Source organism: Salmo salar, chromosome ssa02, assembly GCF_905237065.1.
Source record: "Salmo salar chromosome ssa02, Ssal_v3.1, whole genome shotgun sequence".
NCBI classification, from domain to species: Eukaryota; Metazoa; Chordata; class Actinopteri; order Salmoniformes; family Salmonidae; genus Salmo; species Salmo salar.
Genome location: NC_059443.1, coordinates 3,260,882 through 3,286,056, shown reverse-complemented (window position 1 = coordinate 3,286,056; position 25,175 = coordinate 3,260,882). Strand labels below are relative to the sequence as shown.

At 45.1% G+C, this 25,175-nt stretch overlaps 1 protein-coding gene across 1 annotated transcript in view; it reads left to right on the top strand.

Annotated features, from left to right (window-relative positions):
• The window catches only part of LOC106597444 (threonylcarbamoyladenosine tRNA methylthiotransferase-like), a 797,175-nt gene that overhangs the window by 741,448 nt on the left and 30,552 nt on the right, over positions 1-25,175 (top strand). The window contains 2 exon segments of the mRNA XM_045696608.1: positions 12,460-12,543; positions 23,734-23,898. Of these exon segments, the coding sequence (XP_045552564.1) occupies positions 12,460-12,543; positions 23,734-23,898 (249 nt within the window).

Sequence of the window (25,175 nt, the reverse complement as noted above, 5' to 3'; positions counted from 1 at the left end):
GACCTTTACTCTGCTGCTGCTCTGAATACATGTTGTTTACCTGTAGTAAGGAGCTTTACTCTGCTGCTCTGAATACATGTTGTTTACCTGTAGTAAGGAGCTTTACTCAGCAGTCTGAATACATGTTGTTTACCTGTAGTAAGGAGCTTTACTCTGCTGCTCTGAATACATGGTGTTTACCTGTAGTAAGGAGCTTTACTCTGCAGTCTGAATACATGGTGTTTACCTGTAGTAAGGAGCTTTACTCTGCTGCTCTGAATACATGGTGTTTACCTGTAGTAAGGAGCTTTACTCTGCTGCTGCTCTGAATACATGTTGTTTACCTGTAGTAAGGAGCTTTACTCTGCAGTCTGAATACATGTTGTTTACCTGTAGTAAGGAGCTTTACTCTGCTGCTCTGAATACATGTTGTTTACCTGTAGTAAGGAGCTTTACTCTGCTGCTGCTCTGAATACATGTTGTTTACCTGTAGTAAGGAGCTTTACTCTGCTGCTCTGAATACATGTTGTTTACCTGTAGTAAGGAGCTTTACTCTGCTCCTCTGAATACATGGTGTTTACCTGTAGTAAGGAGCTTTACTCTGCTGCTGCTCTGAATACATGTTGTTTACCTGTAGTAAGGAGCTTTACTCTGCAGTCTGAATACATGTTGTTTACCTGTAGTAAGGAGCTTTACTCTGCTGCTCTGAATACATGTTGTTTACCTGTAGTAAGGACCTTTACTCTGCTGCTGCTCTGAATACATGGTGTTTACCTGTAGTAAGGAGCTTTACTCTGCAGTCTGAATACATGGTGTTTACCTGTAGTAAGGAGCTTTACTCTGCTGCTCTGAATACATGGTGTTTACCTGTAGTAAGGAGCTTTACTCTGCAGTCTGAATACATGTTGTTTACCTGTAGTAAGGAGCTTTACTCTGCTGCTCTGAATACATGTTGTTTACCTGTAGTAAGGAGCTTTACTCTGCTGCTCTGAATACATGGTGTTTACCTGTAGTAAGGAGCTTTACTCTGCTGCTCTGAATACATGTTGTTTACCTGTAGTAAGGAGCTTTACTCTGCAGTCTGAATACATGTTGTTTACCTGTAGTAAGGAGCTTTACTCTGCTGCTCTGAATACATGTTGTTTACCTGTAGTAAGGAGCTTTACTCTGCTCCTCTGAATACATGGTGTTTACCTGTAGTAAGGAGCTTTACTCTGCAGTCTGAATACATGGTGTTTACCTGTAGTAAGGAGCTTTACTCTGCAGTCTGAATACATGTTGTTTACCTGTAGTAAGGAGCTTTACTCTGCAGTCTGAATACATGTTGTTTACCTGTAGTAAGGAGCTTTACTCTGCTGCTCTGAATACATGGTGTTTACCTGTAGTAAGGAGCTTTACTCTGCTGCTGCTCTGAATACATGGTGTTTACCTGTAGTAAGGAGCTTTACTCTGCTGCTCTGAATACATGTTGTTTACCTGTAGTAAGGAGCTTTACTCTGCAGTCTGAATACATGGTGTTTACCTGTAGTAAGGAGCTTTACTCTGCTGCTCTGAATACATGGTGTTTACCTGTAGTAAGGAGCTTTACTCTGCTGCTCTGAATACATGTTGTTTACCTGTAGTAAGGAGCTTTACTCTGCTGCTCTGAATACATGTTGTTTACCTGTAGTAAGGAGCTTTACTCTGCAGTCTGAATACATGTTGTTTACCTGTAGTAAGGAGCTTTACTCTGCTGCTCTGAATACATGGTGTTTACCTGTAGTAAGGAGCTTTACTCTGCAGTCTGAATACATGGTGTTTACCTGTAGTAAGGAGCTTTACTCTGCTGCTCTGAATACATGTTGTTTACCTGTAGTAAGGAGCTTTACTCTGCAGTCTGAATACATGTTGTTTACCTGTAGTAAGGAGCTTTACTCTGCTGCTCTGAATACATGTTGTTTACCTGTAGTAAGGAGCTTTACTCTGCTGCTCTGAATACATGGTGTTTACCTGTAGTAAGGAGCTTTACTCTGCTGCTCTGAATACATGTTGTTTACCTGTAGTAAGGAGCTTTACTCTGCTGCTCTGAATACATGGTGTTTACCTGTAGTAAGGAGCTTTACTCTGCAGTCTGAATACATGTTGTTTACCTGTAGTAAGGAGCTTTACTCTGCTGCTCTGAATACATGTTGTTTACCTGTAGTAAGGAGCTTTACTCTGCTGCTCTGAATACATGTTGTTTACCTGTAGTAAGGACCTTTACTCTGCTGCTGCTCTGAATACATGGTGTTTACCTGTAGTAAGGAGCTTTACTCTGCAGTCTGAATACATGGTGTTTACCTGTAGTAAGGAGCTTTACTCTGCAGTCTGAATACATGGTGTTTACCTGTAGTAAGGAGCTTTACTCTGCAGTCTGAATACATGTTGTTTACCTGTAGTAAGGAGCTTTACTCTGCTGCTCTGAATACATGTTGTTTACCTGTAGTAAGGAGCTTTACTCTGCAGTCTGAATACATGTTGTTTACCTGTAGTAAGGAGCTTTACTCTGCTGCTCTGAATACATGTTGTTTACCTGTAGTAAGGAGCTTTACTCTGCAGTCTGAATACATGTTGTTTACCTGTAGTAAGGAGCTTTACTCTGCAGTCTGAATACATGTTGTTTACCTGTAGTAAGGAGCTTTACTCTGCTGCTGCTCTGAATACATGTTGTTTACCTGTAGTAAGGAGCTTTACTCTGCTGCTCTGAATACATGTTGTTTACCTGTAGTAAGGAGCTTTACTCTGCAGTCTGAATACATGTTGTTTACCTGTAGTAAGGAGCTTTACTCTGCTGCTGCTCTGAATACATGTTGTTTACCTGTAGTAAGGAGCTTTACTCTGCTGCTCTGAATACATGTTGTTTACCTGTAGTAAGGAGCTTTACTCTGCAGTCTGAATACATGGTGTTTACCTGTAGTAAGGAGCTTTACTCTGCTGCTCTGAATACATGTTGTTTACCTGTAGTAAGGAGCTTTACTCTGCAGTCTGAATACATGTTGTTTACCTGTAGTAAGGAGCTTTACTCTGCTGCTCTGAATACATGGTGTTTACCTGTAGTAAGGAGCTTTACTCTGCTGCTCTGAATACATGTTGTTTACCTGTAGTAAGGAGCTTTACTCTGCTGCTGCTCTGAATACATGGTGTTTACCTGTAGTAAGGAGCTTTACTCTGCTGCTCTGAATACATGTTGTTTACCTGTAGTAAGGAGCTTTACTCTGCTGCTCTGAATACATGTTGTTTACCTGTAGTAAGGAGCTTTACTCTGCTGCTCTGAATACATGTTGTTTACCTGTAGTAAGGAGCTTTACTCTGCAGTCTGAATACATGTTGTTTACCTGTAGTAAGGAGCTTTACTCTGCAGTCTGAATACATGTTGTTTACCTGTAGTAAGGAGCTTTACTCTGCTGCTGCTCTGAATACATGTTGTTTACCTGTAGTAAGGAGCTTTACTCTGCAGTCTGAATACATGTTGTTTACCTGTAGTAAGGAGCTTTACTCTGCTGCTCTGAATACATGGTGTTTACCTGTAGTAAGGAGCTTTACTCTGCAGTCTGAATACATGGTGTTTACCTGTAGTAAGGAGCTTTATTCTGCTGCTCTGAATACATGGTGTTTACCTGTAGTAAGGAGCTTTACTCTGCTGCTGCTCTGAATACATGTTGTTTACCTGTAGTAAGGAGCTTTACTCTGCAGTCTGAATACATGTTGTTTACCTGTAGTAAGGAGCTTTACTCTGCTGCTCTGAATACATGTTGTTTACCTGTAGTAAGGAGCTTTACTCTGCTGCTGCTCTGAATACATGTTGTTTACCTGTAGTAAGGAGCTTTACTCTGCTGCTCTGAATACATGTTGTTTACCTGTAGTAAGGAGCTTTACTCTGCTCCTCTGAATACATGGTGTTTACCTGTAGTAAGGAGCTTTACTCTGCTGCTGCTCTGAATACATGTTGTTTACCTGTAGTAAGGAGCTTTACTCTGCAGTCTGAATACATGTTGTTTACCTGTAGTAAGGAGCTTTACTCTGCTGCTCTGAATACATGTTGTTTACCTGTAGTAAGGACCTTTACTCTGCTGCTGCTCTGAATACATGGTGTTTACCTGTAGTAAGGAGCTTTACTCTGCAGTCTGAATACATGGTGTTTACCTGTAGTAAGGAGCTTTACTCTGCTGCTCTGAATACATGGTGTTTACCTGTAGTAAGGAGCTTTACTCTGCTGCTCTGAATACATGTTGTTTACCTGTAGTAAGGAGCTTTACTCTGCAGTCTGAATACATGTTGTTTACCTGTAGTAAGGAGCTTTACTCTGCTGCTCTGAATACATGTTGTTTACCTGTAGTAAGGAGCTTTACTCTGCTGCTCTGAATACATGGTGTTTACCTGTAGTAAGGAGCTTTACTCTGCTGCTCTGAATACATGTTGTTTACCTGTAGTAAGGAGCTTTACTCTGCAGTCTGAATACATGTTGTTTACCTGTAGTAAGGAGCTTTACTCTGCTGCTCTGAATACATGTTGTTTACCTGTAGTAAGGAGCTTTACTCTGCTCCTCTGAATACATGGTGTTTACCTGTAGTAAGGAGCTTTACTCTGCAGTCTGAATACATGGTGTTTACCTGTAGTAAGGAGCTTTACTCTGCAGTCTGAATACATGTTGTTTACCTGTAGTAAGGAGCTTTACTCTGCAGTCTGAATACATGTTGTTTACCTGTAGTAAGGAGCTTTACTCTGCTGCTCTGAATACATGGTGTTTACCTGTAGTAAGGAGCTTTACTCTGCTGCTGCTCTGAATACATGGTGTTTACCTGTAGTAAGGAGCTTTACTCTGCTGCTCTGAATACATGTTGTTTACCTGTAGTAAGGAGCTTTACTCTGCAGTCTGAATACATGGTGTTTACCTGTAGTAAGGAGCTTTACTCTGCTGCTCTGAATACATGGTGTTTACCTGTAGTAAGGAGCTTTACTCTGCTGCTCTGAATACATGTTGTTTACCTGTAGTAAGGAGCTTTACTCTGCTGCTCTGAATACATGTTGTTTACCTGTAGTAAGGAGCTTTACTCTGCAGTCTGAATACATGTTGTTTACCTGTAGTAAGGAGCTTTACTCTGCTGCTCTGAATACATGGTGTTTACCTGTAGTAAGGAGCTTTACTCTGCAGTCTGAATACATGGTGTTTACCTGTAGTAAGGAGCTTTACTCTGCTGCTCTGAATACATGTTGTTTACCTGTAGTAAGGAGCTTTACTCTGCAGTCTGAATACATGTTGTTTACCTGTAGTAAGGAGCTTTACTCTGCTGCTCTGAATACATGGTGTTTACCTGTAGTAAGGAGCTTTACTCTGCTGCTGCTCTGAATACATGTTGTTTACCTGTAGTAAGGAGCTTTACTCTGCAGTCTGAATACATGTTGTTTACCTGTAGTAAGGAGCTTTACTCTGCTGCTCTGAATACATGTTGTTTACCTGTAGTAAGGAGCTTTACTCTGCTGCTCTGAATACATGTTGTTTACCTGTAGTAAGGAGCTTTACTCTGCAGTCTGAATACATGGTGTTTACCTGTAGTAAGGAGCTTTACTCTGCTGCTCTGAATACATGTTGTTTACCTGTAGTAAGGAGCTTTACTCTGCAGTCTGAATACATGGTGTTTACCTGTAGTAAGGAGCTTTACTCTGCTGCTCTGAATACATGTTGTTTACCTGTAGTAAGGAGCTTTACTCTGCAGTCTGAATACATGTTGTTTACCTGTAGTAAGGAGCTTTACTCTGCTGCTCTGAATACATGTTGTTTACCTGTAGTAAGGAGCTTTACTCTGCTGCTGCTCTGAATACATGGTGTTTACCTGTACAAAGGAGCTTTACTCTGCTGCTCTGAATACATGGTGTTTACCTGTAGTAAGGAGCTTTACTCTGCTGCTCTGAATACATGTTGTTTACCTGTAGTAAGGAGCTTTACTCTGCTGTTGCTCTGAATACATGTTGTTTACCTGTAGTAAGGAGCTTTACTCTGCTGCTCTGAATACATGTTGTTTACCTGTAGTAAGGAGCTTTACTCTGCAGTCTGAATACATGTTGTTTACCTGTAGTAAGGAGCTTTACTCTGCAGTCTGAATACATGGTGTTTACCTGTAGTAAGGAGCTTTACTCTGCAGTCTGAATACATGTTGTTTACCTGTAGTAAGGAGCTTTACTCTGCAGTCTGAATACATGGTGTTTACCTGTAGTAAGGAGCTTTACTCTGCAGTCTGAATACATGGTCTTTACCTGTAGTAAGGAGCTTTACTCTGCTGCTCTGAATACATGTTGTTTACCTGTAGTAAGGAGCTTTACTCTGCAGTCTGAATACATGGTGTTTACCTGTAGTAAGGAGCTTTACTCTGCTGCTCTGAATACATGGTGTTTACCTGTAGTAAGGAGCTTTACTCTGCTGCTCTGAATACATGTTGTTTACCTGTAGTAAGGAGCTTTACTCTGCTGCTCTGAATACATGTTGTTTACCTGTAGTAAGGAGCTTTACTCTGCAGTCTGAATACATGTTGTTTACCTGTAGTAAGGAGCTTTACTCTGCTGCTCTGAATACATGGTGTTTACCTGTAGTAAGGAGCTTTACTCTGCAGTCTGAATACATGGTGTTTACCTGTAGTAAGGAGCTTTACTCTGCTGCTCTGAATACATGTTGTTTACCTGTAGTAAGGAGCTTTACTCTGCAGTCTGAATACATGTTGTTTACCTGTAGTAAGGAGCTTTACTCTGCTGCTCTGAATACATGGTGTTTACCTGTAGTAAGGAGCTTTACTCTGCTGCTGCTCTGAATACATGTTGTTTACCTGTAGTAAGGAGCTTTACTCTGCAGTCTGAATACATGTTGTTTACCTGTAGTAAGGAGCTTTACTCTGCTGCTCTGAATACATGTTGTTTACCTGTAGTAAGGAGCTTTACTCTGCTGCTCTGAATACATGTTGTTTACCTGTAGTAAGGAGCTTTACTCTGCAGTCTGAATACATGGTGTTTACCTGTAGTAAGGAGCTTTACTCTGCTGCTCTGAATACATGTTGTTTACCTGTAGTAAGGAGCTTTACTCTGCAGTCTGAATACATGGTGTTTACCTGTAGTAAGGAGCTTTACTCTGCTGCTCTGAATACATGTTGTTTACCTGTAGTAAGGAGCTTTACTCTGCAGTCTGAATACATGTTGTTTACCTGTAGTAAGGAGCTTTACTCTGCTGCTCTGAATACATGGTGTTTACCTGTAGTAAGGAGCTTTACTCTGCTGCTGCTCTGAATACATGGTGTTTACCTGTACAAAGGAGCTTTACTCTGCTGCTCTGAATACATGGTGTTTACCTGTAGTAAGGAGCTTTACTCTGCTGCTCTGAATACATGTTGTTTACCTGTAGTAAGGAGCTTTACTCTGCTGTTGCTCTGAATACATGTTGTTTACCTGTAGTAAGGAGCTTTACTCTGCTGCTCTGAATACATGTTGTTTACCTGTAGTAAGGAGCTTTACTCTGCTGCTCTGAATACATGTTGTTTACCTGTAGTAAGGAGCTTTACTCTGCAGTCTGAATACATGTTGTTTACCTGTAGTAAGGAGCTTTACTCTGCTGCTGCTCTGAATACATGTTGTTTACCTGTAGTAAGGAGTTGTGTCTGTAATGGTATGTATGTCCCTAGAAAGGTTGGGTCTGTATAAATATGGTGCTCTGGTCCTTCAGGTATAGTGGGTGTATAGATGCTCTGGTCCTTCAGGTATAGTGGGTGTATAGATGCTCTGGTCCTTCAGGTATAGTGGGTGTATAAATGCTCTGGTCCTTCAGGTATAGTGGGTTTATAGATGCTCTGGTCCTTCAGGTATAGTGGGTTTATAGATGCTCTGGTCCTTCAGGTATAGTGGGTGTATAGATGCTCTGGTCCTTCAGGTATAGTGGGTGTATAGATGCTCTGGTCCTTCAGGTATAGTGGGTGTATAGATGCTCTGGTCCTTCAGGTATAGTGGGTGTATAAATGCTCTGGTCCTTCAGGTATAGTGGGTTTATAGATGCTCTGGTCCTTCAGGTATAGTGGGTGTATAGATGCTCTGGTCCTTCAGGTATAGTGGGTGTATAGATGCTCTGGTCCTTCAGGTATAGTGGGTGTATAGATGCTCTGGTCCTTCAGGTATAGTGGGTGTATAGATGCTCTGGTCCTTCAGGTATAGTGGGTGTATAGATGCTCTGGTCCTTCAGGTATAGTGGGTGTATAGATGCTCTGGTCCTTCAGGTATAGTGGGTGTATAGATGCTCTGGTCCTTCAGGTATAGTGGGTGTATAGATGTGGTGCTCTGGTCCTTCAGGTATAGTGGGTGTATAGATGCTCTGGTCCTTCAGGTATAGTGGGTGTATAGATGCTCTGGTCCTTCAGGTATAGTGGGTGTATAGATGCTCTGGTCCTTCAGGTATAGTGGGTGTATAGATGTGGTGCTCTGGTCCTTCAGGTATAGTGGGTGTATAGATGCTCTGGTCCTTCAGGTATAGTGGGTGTATAGATGCTCTGGTCCTTCAGGTATAGTGGGTGTATAGATGCTCTGGTCCTTCAGGTATAGTGGGTGTATAGATGTGGTGCTCTGGTCCTTCAGGTATAGTGGGTGTATAGATGCTCTGGTCCTTCAGGTATAGTGGGTGTATAGATGCTCTGGTCCTTCAGGTATAGTGGGTGTATAGATGCTCTGGTCCTTCAGGTATAGTGGGTGTATAGATGCTCTGGTCCTTCAGGTATAGTGGGTGTATAGATGTGGTGCTCTGGTCCTTCAGGTATAGTGGGTGTATAGATGCTCTGGTCCTTCAGGTATAGTGGGTGTATAGATGCTCTGGTCCTTCAGGTATAGTGGGTGTATAGATGCTCTGGTCCTTCAGGTATAGTGGGTGTATAGATGTGGTGCTCTGGTCCTTCAGGTATAGTGGGTGTATAGATGCTCTGGTCCTTCAGGTATAGTGGGTGTATAGATGCTCTGGTCCTTCAGGTATAGTGGGTGTATAGATGTGGTGCTCTGGTCCTTCAGGTATAGTGGGTGTATAGATGCTCTGGTCCTTCAGGTATAGTGGGTGTATAGATGCTCTGGTCCTTCAGGTATAGTGGGTGTATAGATGCTCTGGTCCTTCAGGTATAGTGGGTGTATAGATGTGGTGCTCTGGTCCTTCAGGTATAGTGGGTGTATAGATGCTCTGGTCCTTCAGGTATAGTTGGTGTATAGATGCTCTGGTCCTTCAGGTATAGTGGGTGTATAGATGTGGTGCTCTGGTCCTTCAGGTATAGTGGGTGTATAGATGCTCTGGTCCTTCAGGTATAGTTGGTGTATAGATGCTCTGGTCCTTCAGGTATAGTGGGTGTATAAATGTGGTGCTCTGGTCCTTCAGGTATAGTGGGTGTATAGATGCTCTGGTCCTTCAGGTATAGTGGGTGTATAGATGCTCTGGTCCTTCAGGTATAGTGGGTGTATAAATGTGGTGCTCTGGTCCTTCAGGTATAGTTGGTGTATAGATGCTCTGGTCCTTCAGGTATAGTGGGTGTATAGATGCTCTGGTCCTTCAGGTATAGTGGGTGTATAGATGCTCTGGTCCTTCAGGTATAGTGGGTGTATAGATGTGGTGCTCTGGTCCTTCAGGTATAGTGGGTGTATAGATGCTCTGGTCCTTCAGGTATAGTGGGTGTATAGATGCTCTGGTCCTTCAGGTATAGTGGGTGTATAGATGCTCTGGTCCTTCAGGTATAGTGGGTGTATAGATGTGGTGCTCTGGTCCTTCAGGTATAGTGGGTGTATAGATGTTGGGTGTATAAATGTATTAGTGTTGTATTGGCCATCAGTTGTCTGTTGGTGTTCCTCATGCAGTCTCTCTCTGTCCAATACTCTCCCTGTAATGTCAGACAGACTTTTAACGTTGGCACGGACAGCCTTTTCCATGTTCCCCTTTGTGTTGCTTGGCATTCTGGGCAGGGTGACAGGAGGAGGAGGAGCAGGCTGTGTGTTTTAATGAGCCTTGAAACCAGGGGAGAGACACACACACAACCAGGGGAGTGACGATGAGAGGAGCTCCTGCCTGTCATCGAGCCTCCTCTCTTCTCCTTTTCCTCCTCTTCTTCTTCTCCTATTCTCTCCTCCTATTCTCTTCTTCTCCTATTCTCTTCTTCTCCTATTCTCTTCTTCTCCTCCTCTCTTCTTCTCCTATTCTCTTCTTCTTCTCCAATTCTCTTCTTCTCCTATTCTCTTCTTCTCCTCCTCTCTTCTTCTCCTCCTCTCTTCTTCTCCTATTCTCTTCTTCTTCTCCTCTATTCTTCTCCTATTATTTTCTCCTATTCTCTTCTTCTTCGCCTCCTCTCTTCTCCTCTTCGGCTCCTCTCCTCTATCTCCTCCTCTTCTCTATCGCCTCCTTTTCAACTTGCCTTTTCATCGGTCTCTCTTTTTGCCAGCCCCTATTGGGGAGGGGGGGGGAGATTGTAAGGAGGTGGTTGAGGAGAGGGGGATGGGAAGGGGGGAGAGTAGGGAGGAGTGGAGGGGTAAGGGGAGGGGTAAGGAGGGGGGGGAGACCAAAACAACAAGCAGCTTTCACGGGGCATCTTTTAGTCTGCTCTCTCAAAAGGACAGCTGCTCCCCAAACCACTTCTGGAAATAAAGTGAAAGCAATTAAGATATGATAAAGAGCTCTCTCTCTCTCTCTCTCTCTCTCTCTCTCTCTCTCGCTCTCGCTCTCTTTCTCTCTCTCTCTTTCTATCTAAGCATTAGGTATTTTTCCTTTGGAAGACAGAAGCACGGAGGCCCTTATAGACAATGGACATGCATATTGGAAGTCTGTCTGAGACTTAATAGGACGAGTGCAGGCCTCTCTCGTGTGTGTGTGTGTGTGTGTGTGTGTGTGTGTGTGTGTGTGTGTGTGTGTGTGTGTGTGTGTGTGTGTGTGTGTGTGTGTGTGTGTGTGTGTGTGTGTGTGTGTGTGTGTGTGCCCGTGTGTGTGTGTGTGTGTGTGTGTGTGCCCGTGTGTGTGTGTGTGTGTGCCCGTGTGTGTGCCCGTGTGATTTAACACCAACATTCTGTAGAAAATTTGACGATTCTCCTTCCTTCAACATCCCCGGTCTCCATGGCAACCAGTTTCGAAGCAATTAGCTCGCTATCAGGAACTCTACATTCCTTAATTGGTTCATCACAGATGATATTAACTATAGAAGCCACATCATGGATTCTTTTTTCATTTCATTTACTACACTAACAGATACTATTAAAACAAACTGACATGAGATAACGTCCTCTATTCTCTTTGAGGATTTGTTCCTTGTTTGATCTGTGTGTCTTTGGCAGAATGATTGGTAGTGTATGTGTGTTGGGTTGGTGACAGCCCTGGACACGTTGGTTTCTGCCTGTTGTAGCTAGTCCTCTCTCTTTCTATGTCATCTAATTAGCACATCTTCATGATGGGAACATATTCTCTTTCTGTGGGTGTGAAGAGACAGAGAGAGAGAGAGAGACATTAAAAAACATCCAATTTCAGAACTTCGTTTGTGAGGTTTCGTTAAAATAGCACCTTTTTTACGGGCTAATAAAAGAGATGTATTTATGCTGTGATCGCTAGACATTAAACAGCCTTGGGCTCAGATGGCACCCTATTCAGACATTAAACAGCCTTGATCTCAGATGGCACCCTATTCAGACATTAAACAGCCTTGATCTCAGATGGCACCCTATTCAGACATTAAACAGCCTTGGGCTCAGATGGCACCCTATTCAGACATTAAACAGCCTTGATCTCAGATGGCACCCTATTCAGACATTAAACAGCATTGGGCTCAGATGGCACCCTATTCAGACATTAAACAGCCTTGATCTCAGATGGCACCCTATTCAGACATTAAACAGCCTTGATCTCAGATGGCACCCTATTCAGACATTAAACAGCCTTGATCTCAGATGGCACCCTATTCAGACATTAAACAGCCTTGATCTCAGATGGCACCCTAGTCATGTTCCAGTTGAGATAGTCCTGGTCTGAGTCCAGTCATGTTCCAGTTGAGACAGTCCTGGTCTGAGTCCAGTCATGTTCCAGTTGAGACAGTCCTGGTCTGAGTCCAGTCATGTTCCAGTTGAGACAGTCCTGGTCTGAGTCCAGTCATGTTCCAGTTGAGACAGTCCTGGTCTGAGTCCAGTCATGTTCCAGTTGAGACAGTCCTGGTCTGAGTCCAGTCATGTTCCAGTTGAGACAGTCCTGGTCTGAGTCCAGTCATGTTCCAGTTGAGACAGTCCTGGTCTGAGTCCAGTCATGTTCCAGTTGAGACAGTCCTGGTCTGAGTCCAGTCATGTTCCAGTTGAGATAGTCCTGGTCTGAGTCCAGTTGAAATACTGTAGTCTCACTCTGCGTTTGTTCTCTCTCCTTATCATGTATAACATGAGCTTTGTATCAACTGTGGATAAAATAATGTTGTGTTAAAAGTGCCAGTCTTTCTTGTCTTTCAGATTGGGGAGACCCAGCAGGTGCTTGTGACTGAGGAGTCCTTTGACGCCCAGTACTATGTGGCTCACAACAAATATTATGAGCAGGTAAGACACAGTGTTTCCTTCAACTCCCCCTGCTACACCCCAGACAGGCATTTCACTACAGTTGAAGACCAGAACAGATCACATTAGAAGGTTTATATAGATGTAGTTTATAGAAGTCTGCTTATACACAACATCACCATGGAAACAATAGGTTTAACTGTCTGTACTGTTATACATGACATCACCATGGAAACAATAGGTTTGACTGTCTGTACTGTTATACACGACATCACCATGGAAACATTAGGTTTGAATGTCTGTACTGTTATACACGACATCACCATGGAAACATTAGGTTTGACTGTCTGTACTGTTATACACGACATCACCATGGAAACATTAGGTTTGACTGTCTGTACTGTTATACACGACATCACCATGGAAACATTAGGTTTGACTGTCTGTACTGTTATACACGACATCACCATGGAAACATTAGGTTTGACTGTCTGTACTGTTATACACGACATCACCATGGAAACAATAGGTTTAACTGTCTGTACTGTTATACACGACATCACCATGGAAACATTAGGTTTGACTGTCTGTACTGTTATACACGACATCACCATGGAAACATTAGGTTTGACTGTCTGTACTGTTATACACGACATCACCATGGAAACATTAGGTTTGACTGTCTGTACTGTTATACACGACATCACCATGGAAACAATAGGTTTAACTGTCTGTACTGTTATACACGACATCACCATGGAAACATTAGGTTTGACTGTCTGTACTGTTATACACGACATCACCATGGAAACAATAGGTTTAACTGTCTGTACTGTTATACACGACATCACCATGGAAACATTAGGTTTGACTGTCTGTACTGTTATACACGACATCACCATGGAAACATTAGGTTTGACTGTCTGTACTGTTATACACGACATCACCATGGAAACATTAGGTTTGACTGTCTGTACTGTTATACACGACATCACCATGGAAACAATAGGTTTAACTGTCTGTACTGTTATACACGACATCACCATGGAAACATTAGGTTTGACTGTCTGTACTGTTATACACGACATCACCATGGAAACAATAGGTTTAACTGTCTGTACTGTTATACCACGACATCACCATGGAAACATTAGGTTTGACTGTCTGTACTGTTATACACGACATCACCATGGAAACAATAGGTTTAACTGTCTGTACTGTTATACACGACATCACCATGGAAACATTTGGTTTGACTGTCCGTCCTCTTTATGCTCTTATCACAGAGAAATTACCAACCGGAATAACACGTTGGCTTTTATACAGGTGGCTACCACAGGTTAGCTTGTAATGCAGGTGGTTACCCCAGGTTAGCTTAGCTTGTAATGCAGGGGGTTACCCCAGGTTAGCTTAGCTTGTAATGCAGGTGGTTACCCCAGGTTAGCTTAGCTTGTAATGCAGGTGGTTACCCCAGGTTAGCTTAGCTTGTAATGTAGGTGGTTACCCCAGGTTAGATTAGTCTGTGTGGGGTTAGATTGTAATGCAGGTAGTAGATTAGTCTGTGTGTGGTTAGCTTGTAATGTAGGTGGTTACCCCAGGTTAGCTTAGCTTGTAATGCAGGTGGTTACCCCAGGTTAGCTTAGCTTGTAATGCAGGTGGTTATCCCAGGTTAGCTTAGCTTGTAATGCAGGGGGTTACCCCAGGTTAGCTTAGCTTGTAATGCAGGTGGTTACCCCAGGTTAGCTTAGCTTGTAATGCAGGTGGTTACATCAGGTTAGCTTAGCTTGTAATGTAGGTGGTTACCCCAGGTTAGCTTAGCTTGTAATGCAGGTGGTTACCCCAGGTTAGCTTAGCTTGTAATGTAGGTGGTTACCCCAGGTTAGCTTAGCTTGTAATGCAGGTGGTTACCCCAGGTTAGCTTAGCTTGTAATGCAGGTGGTTACCCCAGGTTAGCTTAGCTTGTAATGCAGGTGGTTACATCAGGTTAGCTTAGCTTGTAATGCAGGTGGTTACCCCAGGTTAGCTTAGCTTGTAATGCAGGTGGTTACATCAGGTTAGCTTAGCTTGTAATGCAGGTGGTTACCCCAGGTTAGCTTAGCTTGTAATGCAGGTGGTTACCCTTGGTTAGCTTAGCTTGTAATGCAGGTGGTTACCCTTGGTTAGCTTAGCTTGTAATGCAGGTGGTTACATCAGGTTAGCTTAGCTTGTAATGCAGGTGGTTACCCCAGGTTAGCTTAGCTTGTAATGCAGGTGGTTATCCCAGGTTAGCTTAGCTTATAATGCAGGTGGTTACCCTTGGTTAGCTTAGCTTGTAATGCAGGTGGTTACCCCAGGTTAGCTTAGCTTGTAATGCAGGTGGTTACATCAGGTTAGCTTAGCTTGTAATGCAGGTGGTTACCCCAGGTTAGCTTAGCTTGTAATGCAGGTGGTTACATCAGGTTAGCTTAGCTTGTAATGCAGGTGGTTACCCCAGGTTAGCTTAGCTTGTAATGCAGGTGGTTACCCTTGGTTAGCTTAGCTTGTAATGCAGGTGGTTACCCTTGGTTAGCTTAGCTTGTAATGCAGGTGGTTACCTCAGGTTAGCTTAGCTTGTAATGCAGGTGGTTACCCCAGGTTAGCTCAGCTTGTAATGCAGGTGGTTACCCCAGTTTAGCTTAGCTTGTAATGTAGGTGGTTACCCCAGGTTAGCTTAGCTTGTAATGCAGGTGGTTACCCCAGGTTAGCTTAGCTTGTAATGTAGGTGGTTACCCCAGGTTAGCTTAGCTTGTAATGCAGGTGGTTACCCCAGGTTAGCTTAGCTTGTAATGCAGGTGGTTACCCCAGGTTAGCTTAGCTTGTAATGCAGGTGGTTACCCCAGGTTAGCTTAGCTTGTAATGCAGGTGGTTACCCCAGGTTAGCTTAGCTTGTAATGCAGGTGGTTATCCCAGGTTAGCTTAGCTTATAATGCAGGTGGTTACCCTTGGTTAGCTTAGCTTGTAATGCAGGTGGTTACCCCAGGTTAGCTTAGCTTGTAATGCAGGTGGTTACATCAGGTTAGCTTAGCTTGTAATGCAGGTGGTTACCCCAGGTTAGCTTAGCTTGTAATGCAGGTGGTTACATCAGGTTAGCTTAGCTTGTAATGCAGGTGGTTACCCCAGGTTAGCTTAGCTTGTAATGCAGGTGGTTACCCTTGGTTAACTTAGCTTGTAATGCAGGTGGTTACCCTTGGTTAGCTTAGCTTGTAATGCAGGTGGTTACCTCAGGTTAGCTTAGCTTGTAATGCAGGTGGTTACCCCAGGTTAGCTCAGCTTGTAATGCAGGTGGTTACCCCAGTTTAGCTTAGCTTGTAATGTAGGTGGTTACCCCAGGTTAGCTTAGCTTGTAATGCAGGTGGTTACCCCAGGTTAGCTTAGCTTGTAATGTAGGTGGTTACCCCAGGTTAGCTTAGCTTGTAATGCAGGTGGTTACCCCAGGTTAGCTTAGCTTGTAATGCAGGTGGTTACCCCAGGTTAGCTTAGCTTGTAATCAATCACCCTCCAGTCCTCCGTTTTGGCAACTGATAATAAGACTAATCTCCTGCTTATAATGTGCAAACATTCAGTCCAGCCTTCATCCTTCCAGCCTTCATCCTTCCAGCCTTTAGCCACATTCCAGCTGAAAATCCCACAGCACACTGCTGCACATGGCTTCAAAGCTTCCCTCCCTCCCTGTAAAAAAAATAACTTTCAAACATCCCTTCAAATAAATCAATTTACTCCTGTGTTAACAATCATCAAAACCATGTTTGAAGTTGTGCATTTTTAAAAAGGGACGGGAAGAGAGCAGTGATACTTGTTCTCCCAGCTGGTCTTGTCTCTGGGCTATAAATGTAGTTACAACTGTCATCTAGTTTCTGTAGCTCCAGGTAGAATGTTGGTAGTTTGATCTTAGTCAAAGGGTTTTCCAAACCCACCCACCCCTCCAAAGGGATTTTTTTTGGCATGCCCATCCTAAATCAGGGGCTGTCTAGAGGGCTGAGTACACAGTGACCGGTCTCTAGAAGTGCTGTTTTACTCTGCTTCTCTCCGAGGCAGCTGGAAACACATCTTTCTGTAACACACTGTGTGAATGGATGGATTCATATTCAACCATTACACCATAAAACCATGAGCCAACGCTTACAGCCCCATCCCTGACACCACATCACAGCATCCCGCTCTCTCTCTGTCTCTTTCTCTCTCTCTCTTTCTCTCTGTGTGTGTCTGTCTCTCTTTCTCTCTCTCTATTTCTCTCTGTGTCTCTCTTTCTCTATTCCTCTCTCTCTATCCCGCTCTCCCGCATTCTCTGTCTCTCTCTTTCTCTCTCTATTCCTCTCTCTCTATCCCGCTCTCTCGCTTTCTCTCTGTCTCTCTCTTTCGCTGTCTCTCGCTCTCTGTGTCTGTCTGTCTCTCTCTCTTTTTCTCTGTCTGTCTCTCTTTCTCTTTCTCTTTCTCTGTCTCTCTGTCTCTCTCTTTCTCTCTGTCTCTCTCTTTCTCTGTCTCTCTGTCGCTCTCTCTTTCTCTGTCTCTCTCTCTCTCTCTCTCTCTCCGTCTCCGTCTCTGTCTGTCTCGGTCTCTTGTTGTTTTCTGAGGCTGTTAAAAGGTACCACCACCACTCCTCCTGTCCTTGTATATTCTACAGACTGTGGTTCAGGGGAATATACACTCACCGGACAGTTTATTAGGTACACCCATCTAGTACCGGGTTGGACTCCCCCTTTGCCTCCAGAACAGCCTACATTCTTCGGGGAATCCCAACTCTGCCATCAGCATGACGCAATAAGAAGCGGGATTCGTAAGACCAGGCGATGTTTTTCCTCTCCTCAGTTGTCCAGTGTTGGTGATGGCCAGCCCACTGGAGACACTTCTTGTTTTTAGCTGATAGGAGTGGAACCCAGTGTGGTAACTGCAATAGTCGCCCCTCCGTGACAAAATTCGACCACTGTTGTACTGTGCTGTTATTTGTCTGTTTGTGGCCCGTCTGTTAGCTTGCACGGTTCTTAGCCTTCTCCTTCCACCTCTCTCATCAACGAGCTGTTTTACAGAACTGCAGCTGATTGGATGTTTTGTGTTTGTCTCTCCGTTCTCTGTAAACTCTAGACATTGTCGTGTGTGAAAAGCCCAGGAATGCTTCCATTTCTGAGACACTGGATCCGACTCGCCTGGCACCCACGATCATACCGCGCTCAAAGTCGCTTAGGTCACTGGTTCTGCCCATTCTAACGTTCAATCTAACAGTAACTGAATGCCTTGATGCCTGTCTGCCTGCTTTATATAGCACGCCACGGCCACTTGACTTGTAGGAGTGATCCATTTTTGCGAACGGTGAGTGTACATATGTCTCAGAGCTAGTGGAGTCTGGAGCTGAGGTATTAGATGTGTCCCTTTGCCTGTGGCCTGTGCAGCAAAGTGATCTGTGCTTGTCTGACCCTGACCTGAACCCTAGCCACCTCTCCTTCCCTGGCGGGCATCATAAAGACAGCCTGCCTGCCACCCACCACAGAAGATCTGCCATTCCTGTCTTTCACTCTCCCTTCACTCTCCCTTCACTCTCCCTTCACTCTCCCTTCACCCTCCCTTCACTCTCCTCTCACTCTCCTCTCACTCTCCCTTCACCCTCCCTTCACTCTCCTCTCACTCTCCCGTCACTCTCCCTTCACTCTCCTCTCACTCTCCCGTCACTCTCCCCTCACACTCCTCTCACTCTCCTCTCACTCTCCCGTCACTCTCCCTTCACTCTCCCGTCACTCTCCTCTCACTCCCCCCTCACTCTCCCCTCACTCTCCAGTCACTCTCCCGTCACTCTCCTTCACTCTCCTTTCACTGTTTTCACTCCTACAGGCTAAATTGGAGGACTTAGAATAAGGATTGGATAGAGAGGGAGACAGACAGTCTCCTCTCCTTGGCTGGGTGACCCCTGCTGAATAGCCCTGTGAGTTGAGGATGGTATCCGGAATATTCTCATTATGTCTCTGTTAAGAGTCTCTGGGCATTGTGACGGATGAATCCTCTCTCCTGCTGCTCTCCTGCTATTCAGCTGCACAGGAGAGGGGGAGAGTGTTAGAGAGAGGGGAGTGGAGAGTAAAGGAGAGAGGGGTGGGAGGAAGAGAGGGGGGGGGAGAAAGAGGTGGGGGGATGAGGGAGGGAGGGAGGGAGGGAGGGAGGGAGGGAGGGAGGGAGGGAGGGAGGAGGGGGAGAAGGGTGGTGTACAAAGAGCTGCAGGGAATTATTAAGCTGTCGGAAGTGTCTTGCCATACCTGTTTCTTTAATGGTAAAGGAGAGAGTGTAGAGAGAGAGAGAGGAGTGTGTGCCTCTGTGTGGCTGTGTGTGGGGGGGACATGTGCTGTGATCCCTAAAAGAAAGGAGACATGGCCAGCTACTCTGAACACTCAGCCCTCTGCAGATCAGGGGGGCCAGACACAGTGATCTAACGTTGATCGCTCTGTTACCAGACCCAAACGACAGAGAGACATCTCTCCTCCCTCTGCTGCTCATCTAACGTGTTATAGGCTACTGTTTCATCTTCCATAGCAGAGCACTGTTTTCCCCTGTTAGCCACTGTCTCTATCCCAATAAGACACTTTAGTCATCACCTTATGCTGACACAGAGTGTGTCTCTATGTGAGATTGTGTTCTGGTGTGTTTGAATAGACTGGATCCTCGTGTCAGGCCTTAACAAGCTTTTTCATCATTTAATCAACTGGTAAAGGGCTGCCTTCGACCACCCAGTCCACACGCACCATCCCCTCTGTCCACTCCTATCATATAGACTCACCTGGTCACCAGCCCTATCATATAGACTCACCTGGTCACCAGCCCTATCATATAGACTCACCTGGTCACCAGCCCTATCATATAGACTCACCTGGTCACCAGCCCTATCATATAGTCTCACCTGGTCACCAGTCCTATCATATAGACTCACCTGGTCACCAGCCCTATCATATAGACTCACCTGGTCACCAGCCCTATCATATAGACTCACCTGGTCACCAGCCCTATCATATAGACTCACCTGGTCACCAGCCCTATCATATAGTCTCACCTGGTCACCAGTCCTATCATATAGACTCACCTGGTCACCAGCCCTATCATATAGACTCACCTGGTCACCAGCCCTATCATATAGACTCACCTGGTCACCAGCCCTATCATATAGACTCACCTGGTCACCAGCCCTATCATATAGACTCACCTGGTCACCAGCCCTATCATATAGACTCACCTGGTCACCAGCCCTATCATATAGACTCACCTGGTCACCAGCCCTATCATATAGTCTCACCTGGTCACCAGCCCTATCATATAGTCTCACCTGGCCTAATCTGGTAGAAGACTGATGCAGAAAACACACTAAGACATAAGGTGCATTGGGAAAGTATTCAGACCCCTAGACTTTTTCCACTTTTTCCACAGTCTTGGGTATGACGCTACAAGCTTGGCACACCAGTTTTTCAGGAGTTTCACTCATTCTTCTCTGCAGATCCTCTCAAGCTCTGTCAGGTTGGATTGGAAGCGTCGCTGCACAGCTATTTTCCGGTCTCTCCAGATATGTTAGATCAGATTCAAGTCCGGAATCTGGCTGGGCCACTCAAGGACTTTCAGAGACTTGTCCCAAAGCCACTAATGCATTGTCTTGGCTGTGTGCTTAGCATGATGTATTGATGTATTGTATTTGCATGATGCTGCCACCACCATGCTTCACCGTAGGGATGGTGCCAGGTTTCCTCCAGACGGGAAGCTTGGCATTCAGGCCAAAGATTTCAATCTTGGTTTCATCAGACCAGAGAATCTTGTTTCTGACGGTCTGAGAGTCTTTAGGAACCTTTTGGCAAACTCCAAGCGGGCTGTCATGTGCCTTTTACTGAGGAGTGGCTTCCATCTGGCCACTCTACCATAAAGGCCTGATTGGTGGAGAGCTGCAGAGAAGATTGTCCTTCTGGAAGGTTATCCCATCTCCACAGAGGAACTCTGGAGCTCTGTCAGAGTGACCATCGGGTTCTTGGTCACCTCCCTGACCAAGACCCTTTTCCCCCGATTGTTCTGTTTGGCCGGGCGGCCAGCCAGCTCCAGGAAGAGTCTTGGTGGTTCCAAACTTCTTCCATTTAAGAATGATGGAGGCCTTCAATGCTGCAGAAATGTTTTGGTACCCTTCCCCAGATCTGTGCCTCGACACAATCCTGTCTCGGAGCTCTACGGACAATTCCTTCAGCCTTATGGCTTGGTTTTTGCTCTGACATGCACTGTCAACTCTGGGACCTATATAGACAGATGTGTGCCTTTCCAAATCATGAAGAATCAATTTAATTTACCACAGATGGACTCCAATCAAGTTGTAGAAACATCTCAAGGATGATCAATGGAAACAGGATGCACCTGAGCTCAATCTCGAGTCTTATAGCAAAGCGTCTGAATATTTGTTCTCGCTTCGTCATTATGGGGTATTGTGATGTCATTATGGGGTATTGTGATGTCATTATGGGGTATTGTGTGTAGATTGCTGAGGATTTTTATTTTATTTTATCCATTTTAGAACAAGGCTGTAACGCAACAAAGTCAAGGGTTCTGAATACTTTCTGAGTACACTGTACATCCTTTACATAACCCATGTGGAAGGAAGGATCTTTTGTTGTCCAGCCACCCTTTGAGCGGGCATGAGAGCAGTACTACCTGGTAAGCTGGAGTTAACTACAACTCTGTCCACCGGAAACAGGTCCCAACAGTACCTCACACTAAATCACATAGATATGAGGATTCGGTCATGAGTGGCTCTACAATGTACATGGTATCCAATTATTTCTAAAGGAAACTCCTAAAGACTTGTTGTAGTTGTCAAGCACCAACCGCCTGCTTTCTGTTGAGTTGAGATGTGAAAGCTTGTCTCTCTCAGAACATGCCAACGTTTGACCTTGAGCGCTTTACATAATTGAATGAAAAAAACAATTGTCACACTTAAGAATTTTAATTTAGAGACACAAAAAGAATAAGACAATTAGGTGCAGCAGCGTTGGGGGAAACACATTTATTTTCCAGTTAATTGAAAAAGTAATTGTCTGATCCAGAGATATTCTCTATAGTGTAGAGTGTTGATAGAACATAATAGGGTCTTTCAGACATCTCCTCACCAAGCCTTCTGCCTTTCATTTCCCCACCTCCTCCTTTCCCCATCAACAGCACCCATTCCCTTATCAACAGCCCCCATTCCCTTATCAACAGCCCCCTCCCTTCCCCCATCAACAGCCCCCATTCCCCCATCAATAGACCCACCTTCCCCCTCATCAACAGCCACCCTTCCCCCCATCAACAGCCCCCATTCCCTTATCAACAGCCCCTCCTTTCCCCCATCAACAGCCACCCTTCCCCCTCATCAACAGCCACCCTTCACCCCATCAACAGCCCCCATTCCCTTATCAACAGCCCCTTCCTTTCCCCCATCAACAGCCACCCTTCCCCCATCAACAGCCACCCTTCCCCCATCAACAGCCACGCCTTCCCCCATCAACAGCCACCCCTTCCCCCATCAACAGTCACCCCTTCCCCATCAACAGCCACCCTTCCCCATCAACAGCCACCCTTCCCCCATCAACAGTCACCCTTCCCCCATCAATAGCCACACCTTCCCCCATCAACAGCCACCCCTTCCCCCATCAACAGCCACCCTTCCCCCATCAACAGTCACCCCTTCCCCCATCAACAGCCACCCCTTCCCCCATCAACAGCCACCCCTTCCCCCCATCAACAGCCACCCTTCCCCATCAACAGCCACCCCTTCCCCCCATCAACAGCCACCCCTTCCCCCCATCAACAGCCACCCTTCCACCATCAACAGCCACCCCTTCCCCCATCAACAGCCACCCTTCCACCATCAACAGCCACCCTTCCCCCCATCAACAGCCACCCCTTCCCCCATCAACAGCCACCCTTCCCTCATCAGGGGCGCTGTTGATGGTTGAAGGGGGAGGGGGGTGTTGAAGGGGGTTTAAATGCCAGGCTAATACCAACACCACTAACCAACCACAACATAATGAAAGCCATTACAACCCCAAACCCCTGTAGATTCATCTCCTCTGCACAGCATCTTTAATCCAATCGTGTGGAGGTTGGATCCAACTTTTCTATAGGACCTATTGCATATATAAGTGTGTGATCTCAGGGAGCAGCGGAGGAATGTGTTTGAAGGAACGGGGGTTATATCTGTCTTGGGAATACTGGGAATGCCACAGCGTTCTGAGCTGGAACACTAAGCCCCGTTCCCATACTCCAGGGGCTGCTAGGAGCAAGCTGTGCACACTAATGTGTAGTTTAACAATATATCCCCTGCTGTACTGTACTCCCATTGACTGGGACTGGAGGACAACTCTAAACCTTTTACTGGCATGTACTGGCATTTTATTAATTTGACCTTTATTTAACTAGGCAAGTCAGTTAAGAACAAATTCTAATTTACAATGACAGCCTAGGAACAGTGGGTTAACTGCCTTGTTCAGGTGCAGAACGACTTTTACCTTGTCAGCTCGGGGATTCGATCTAGCAACCTTTCGGTTTACTAGTCCAACTCTCTAAACACCTGCCGTCCCTACATTCCTAACCACTAGGCTACCTGCCGTCCCTACACTCTAACCACTAGGCTACCTGCCGTCCCTACACTCTAACCACTAGGCTACCTGCCGTCCCTACACTCTAACCACTAGGCTACCTGCCGTCCCTACACTCTAACCACTAGTCTACCTGCCGTCCCTACACTCTAACCACTAGTCTACCTGCCGCCCCTACACTCTAACCACTAGGCTACCTGCCTGCCCCTACACTCTAACCACTAGTCTACCTGCCGTCCCTACACTCTAACCACTAGTCTACCTGCCGTCCCTACACTCTAACCACTAGACTACCTGCCTGCCCCTACACTCTAACCACTAGTCTACCTGCCTGCCCCTACACTCTAACCACTAGGCTACCTGCCGTCCCTACACTCTAACCACTAGGCTACCTGCCTGCCCCTACACTCTAAACACTAGGCTACCTGTCGCCCCATGTCTCCTTGGCATCCACCACCACCAGGTGGTCCACATGACTTTAAGAAACCTCCGGTACTGTCCAGGTGTACTGTTACAACACTGAGCGGGTGGTGATCCATCACCTATTTTTACACCATGCTTCTCTGACAACAGTTTTTCCATGTTCAATGGATTTCACACATTGACCTCTAACCCCCATATTTCATATTTCCTGTGTCAGGTGCTTGTGCCCAAGAGGTCAGAGTTCAAGGGGAAGATGATTGAGGTGGAGATCTTCGAGGCAGGCAAACACTTCCTGAAGGGAAGACCGCTGGACGGCTCTGAAGTGTTCACTCCCTCCATCGCCGAGCCGCTGCAGAAGGGAGAGGTGTCTGGGCTAACTCAGGTAACCTATTCAATACGACTGTGTTTGTGTCCCTCTGTCAACTACTGGTAGAGCTACAGGAATGTGGAATATCTACAGCAAAGTTAGCAATGGAACAAACATACAGCAACATGGTTACATTCCATATAGGAACTGTTTTTTGTTGTTGTTCTGCTTGAAATAAAAGAGTCTTTCAAACCAGTTAGCAGGGTTACTTCAGGGCAGACATCACACTCTGAGTTGTTTCTCCAAGTTCCTCCAATATCTGTCTTTCTTCCAGGGAGCCAAAGTGCAAGGTGATTTGAAATGATTGGAAGCCATAACTACATGACTGCTATTACTATTAGTCCAGACCTGGAAATGACATTTCATTCACTGCCTCAATCCGCCTGAACACTATGTGAAGTCGTTCCTACTAATGCACTGTCACATCAATGGCCCTATTGAATTCAGCTAGAGGTTCAACTATTTTCTTTACAGGAGGCAGCTGGTAGGCCGAGCTATCTCAGGTCGTCAAAGAGCATGTCTTCCCATTGGCTTAGCAGGTTGAATAAAGGCAATACATGAATAAAATAATCACATGAACAGAAAAAGACATTATGAACAGGGGAGGAAGTCTACCATTCAGTCAGTGTGAAGGCAATAACTACCTGAATTAGTGTTGTCACGATACCAGTATGGCGATACTAGGAAGTAAAGGAAACGAAACAGGAAGCGGTCTAAATGTCTCGAGGAAAACCTTCTTAATGTTGGATTAAACAGCCTTCCTTATCTTGTCACCCAGAGTCACGTTTTGTTCATTTTGCAAGCTATAGCACACAGTATTTTACTAAAGTAGGTTTTAAAGGAGCTTAGATCTGAGTCTGCTTCATGTTTTCTTTTTAGCAGAGGGACATCTAGTATGGTAGTATGGTGACAACACTAATCTGAATAGATAAGACTAGTCCACTCTGGAGTGTCTGGTAGAATGAAGGACTTGATTTAGGCTCTCTAGAGATGCTTAAATGAAGCTGCTAGTGAAACTCTCCTCTCCTCTCTCAGCCTCGTTGACTATTGGTCTAAAGTAGTCCACTATATACAGTAGGGAATTGGGTGCCAGTCTGAACTCACAATGTGTCTGCTCCTAGGCCATCTGTTCCTCCCTACAATAGTTCTGAGATATAATTCATGGATGGGACAGACAGGCAGTAGGGCAGGCCACTCCATCTTTTAATCACTTTAATCACTGGTTTTGTAAATGGAACCTTAAGTACTATCTATCTGCCTGACAGGTCCTTCACTAGATGATGCCTTAAGTA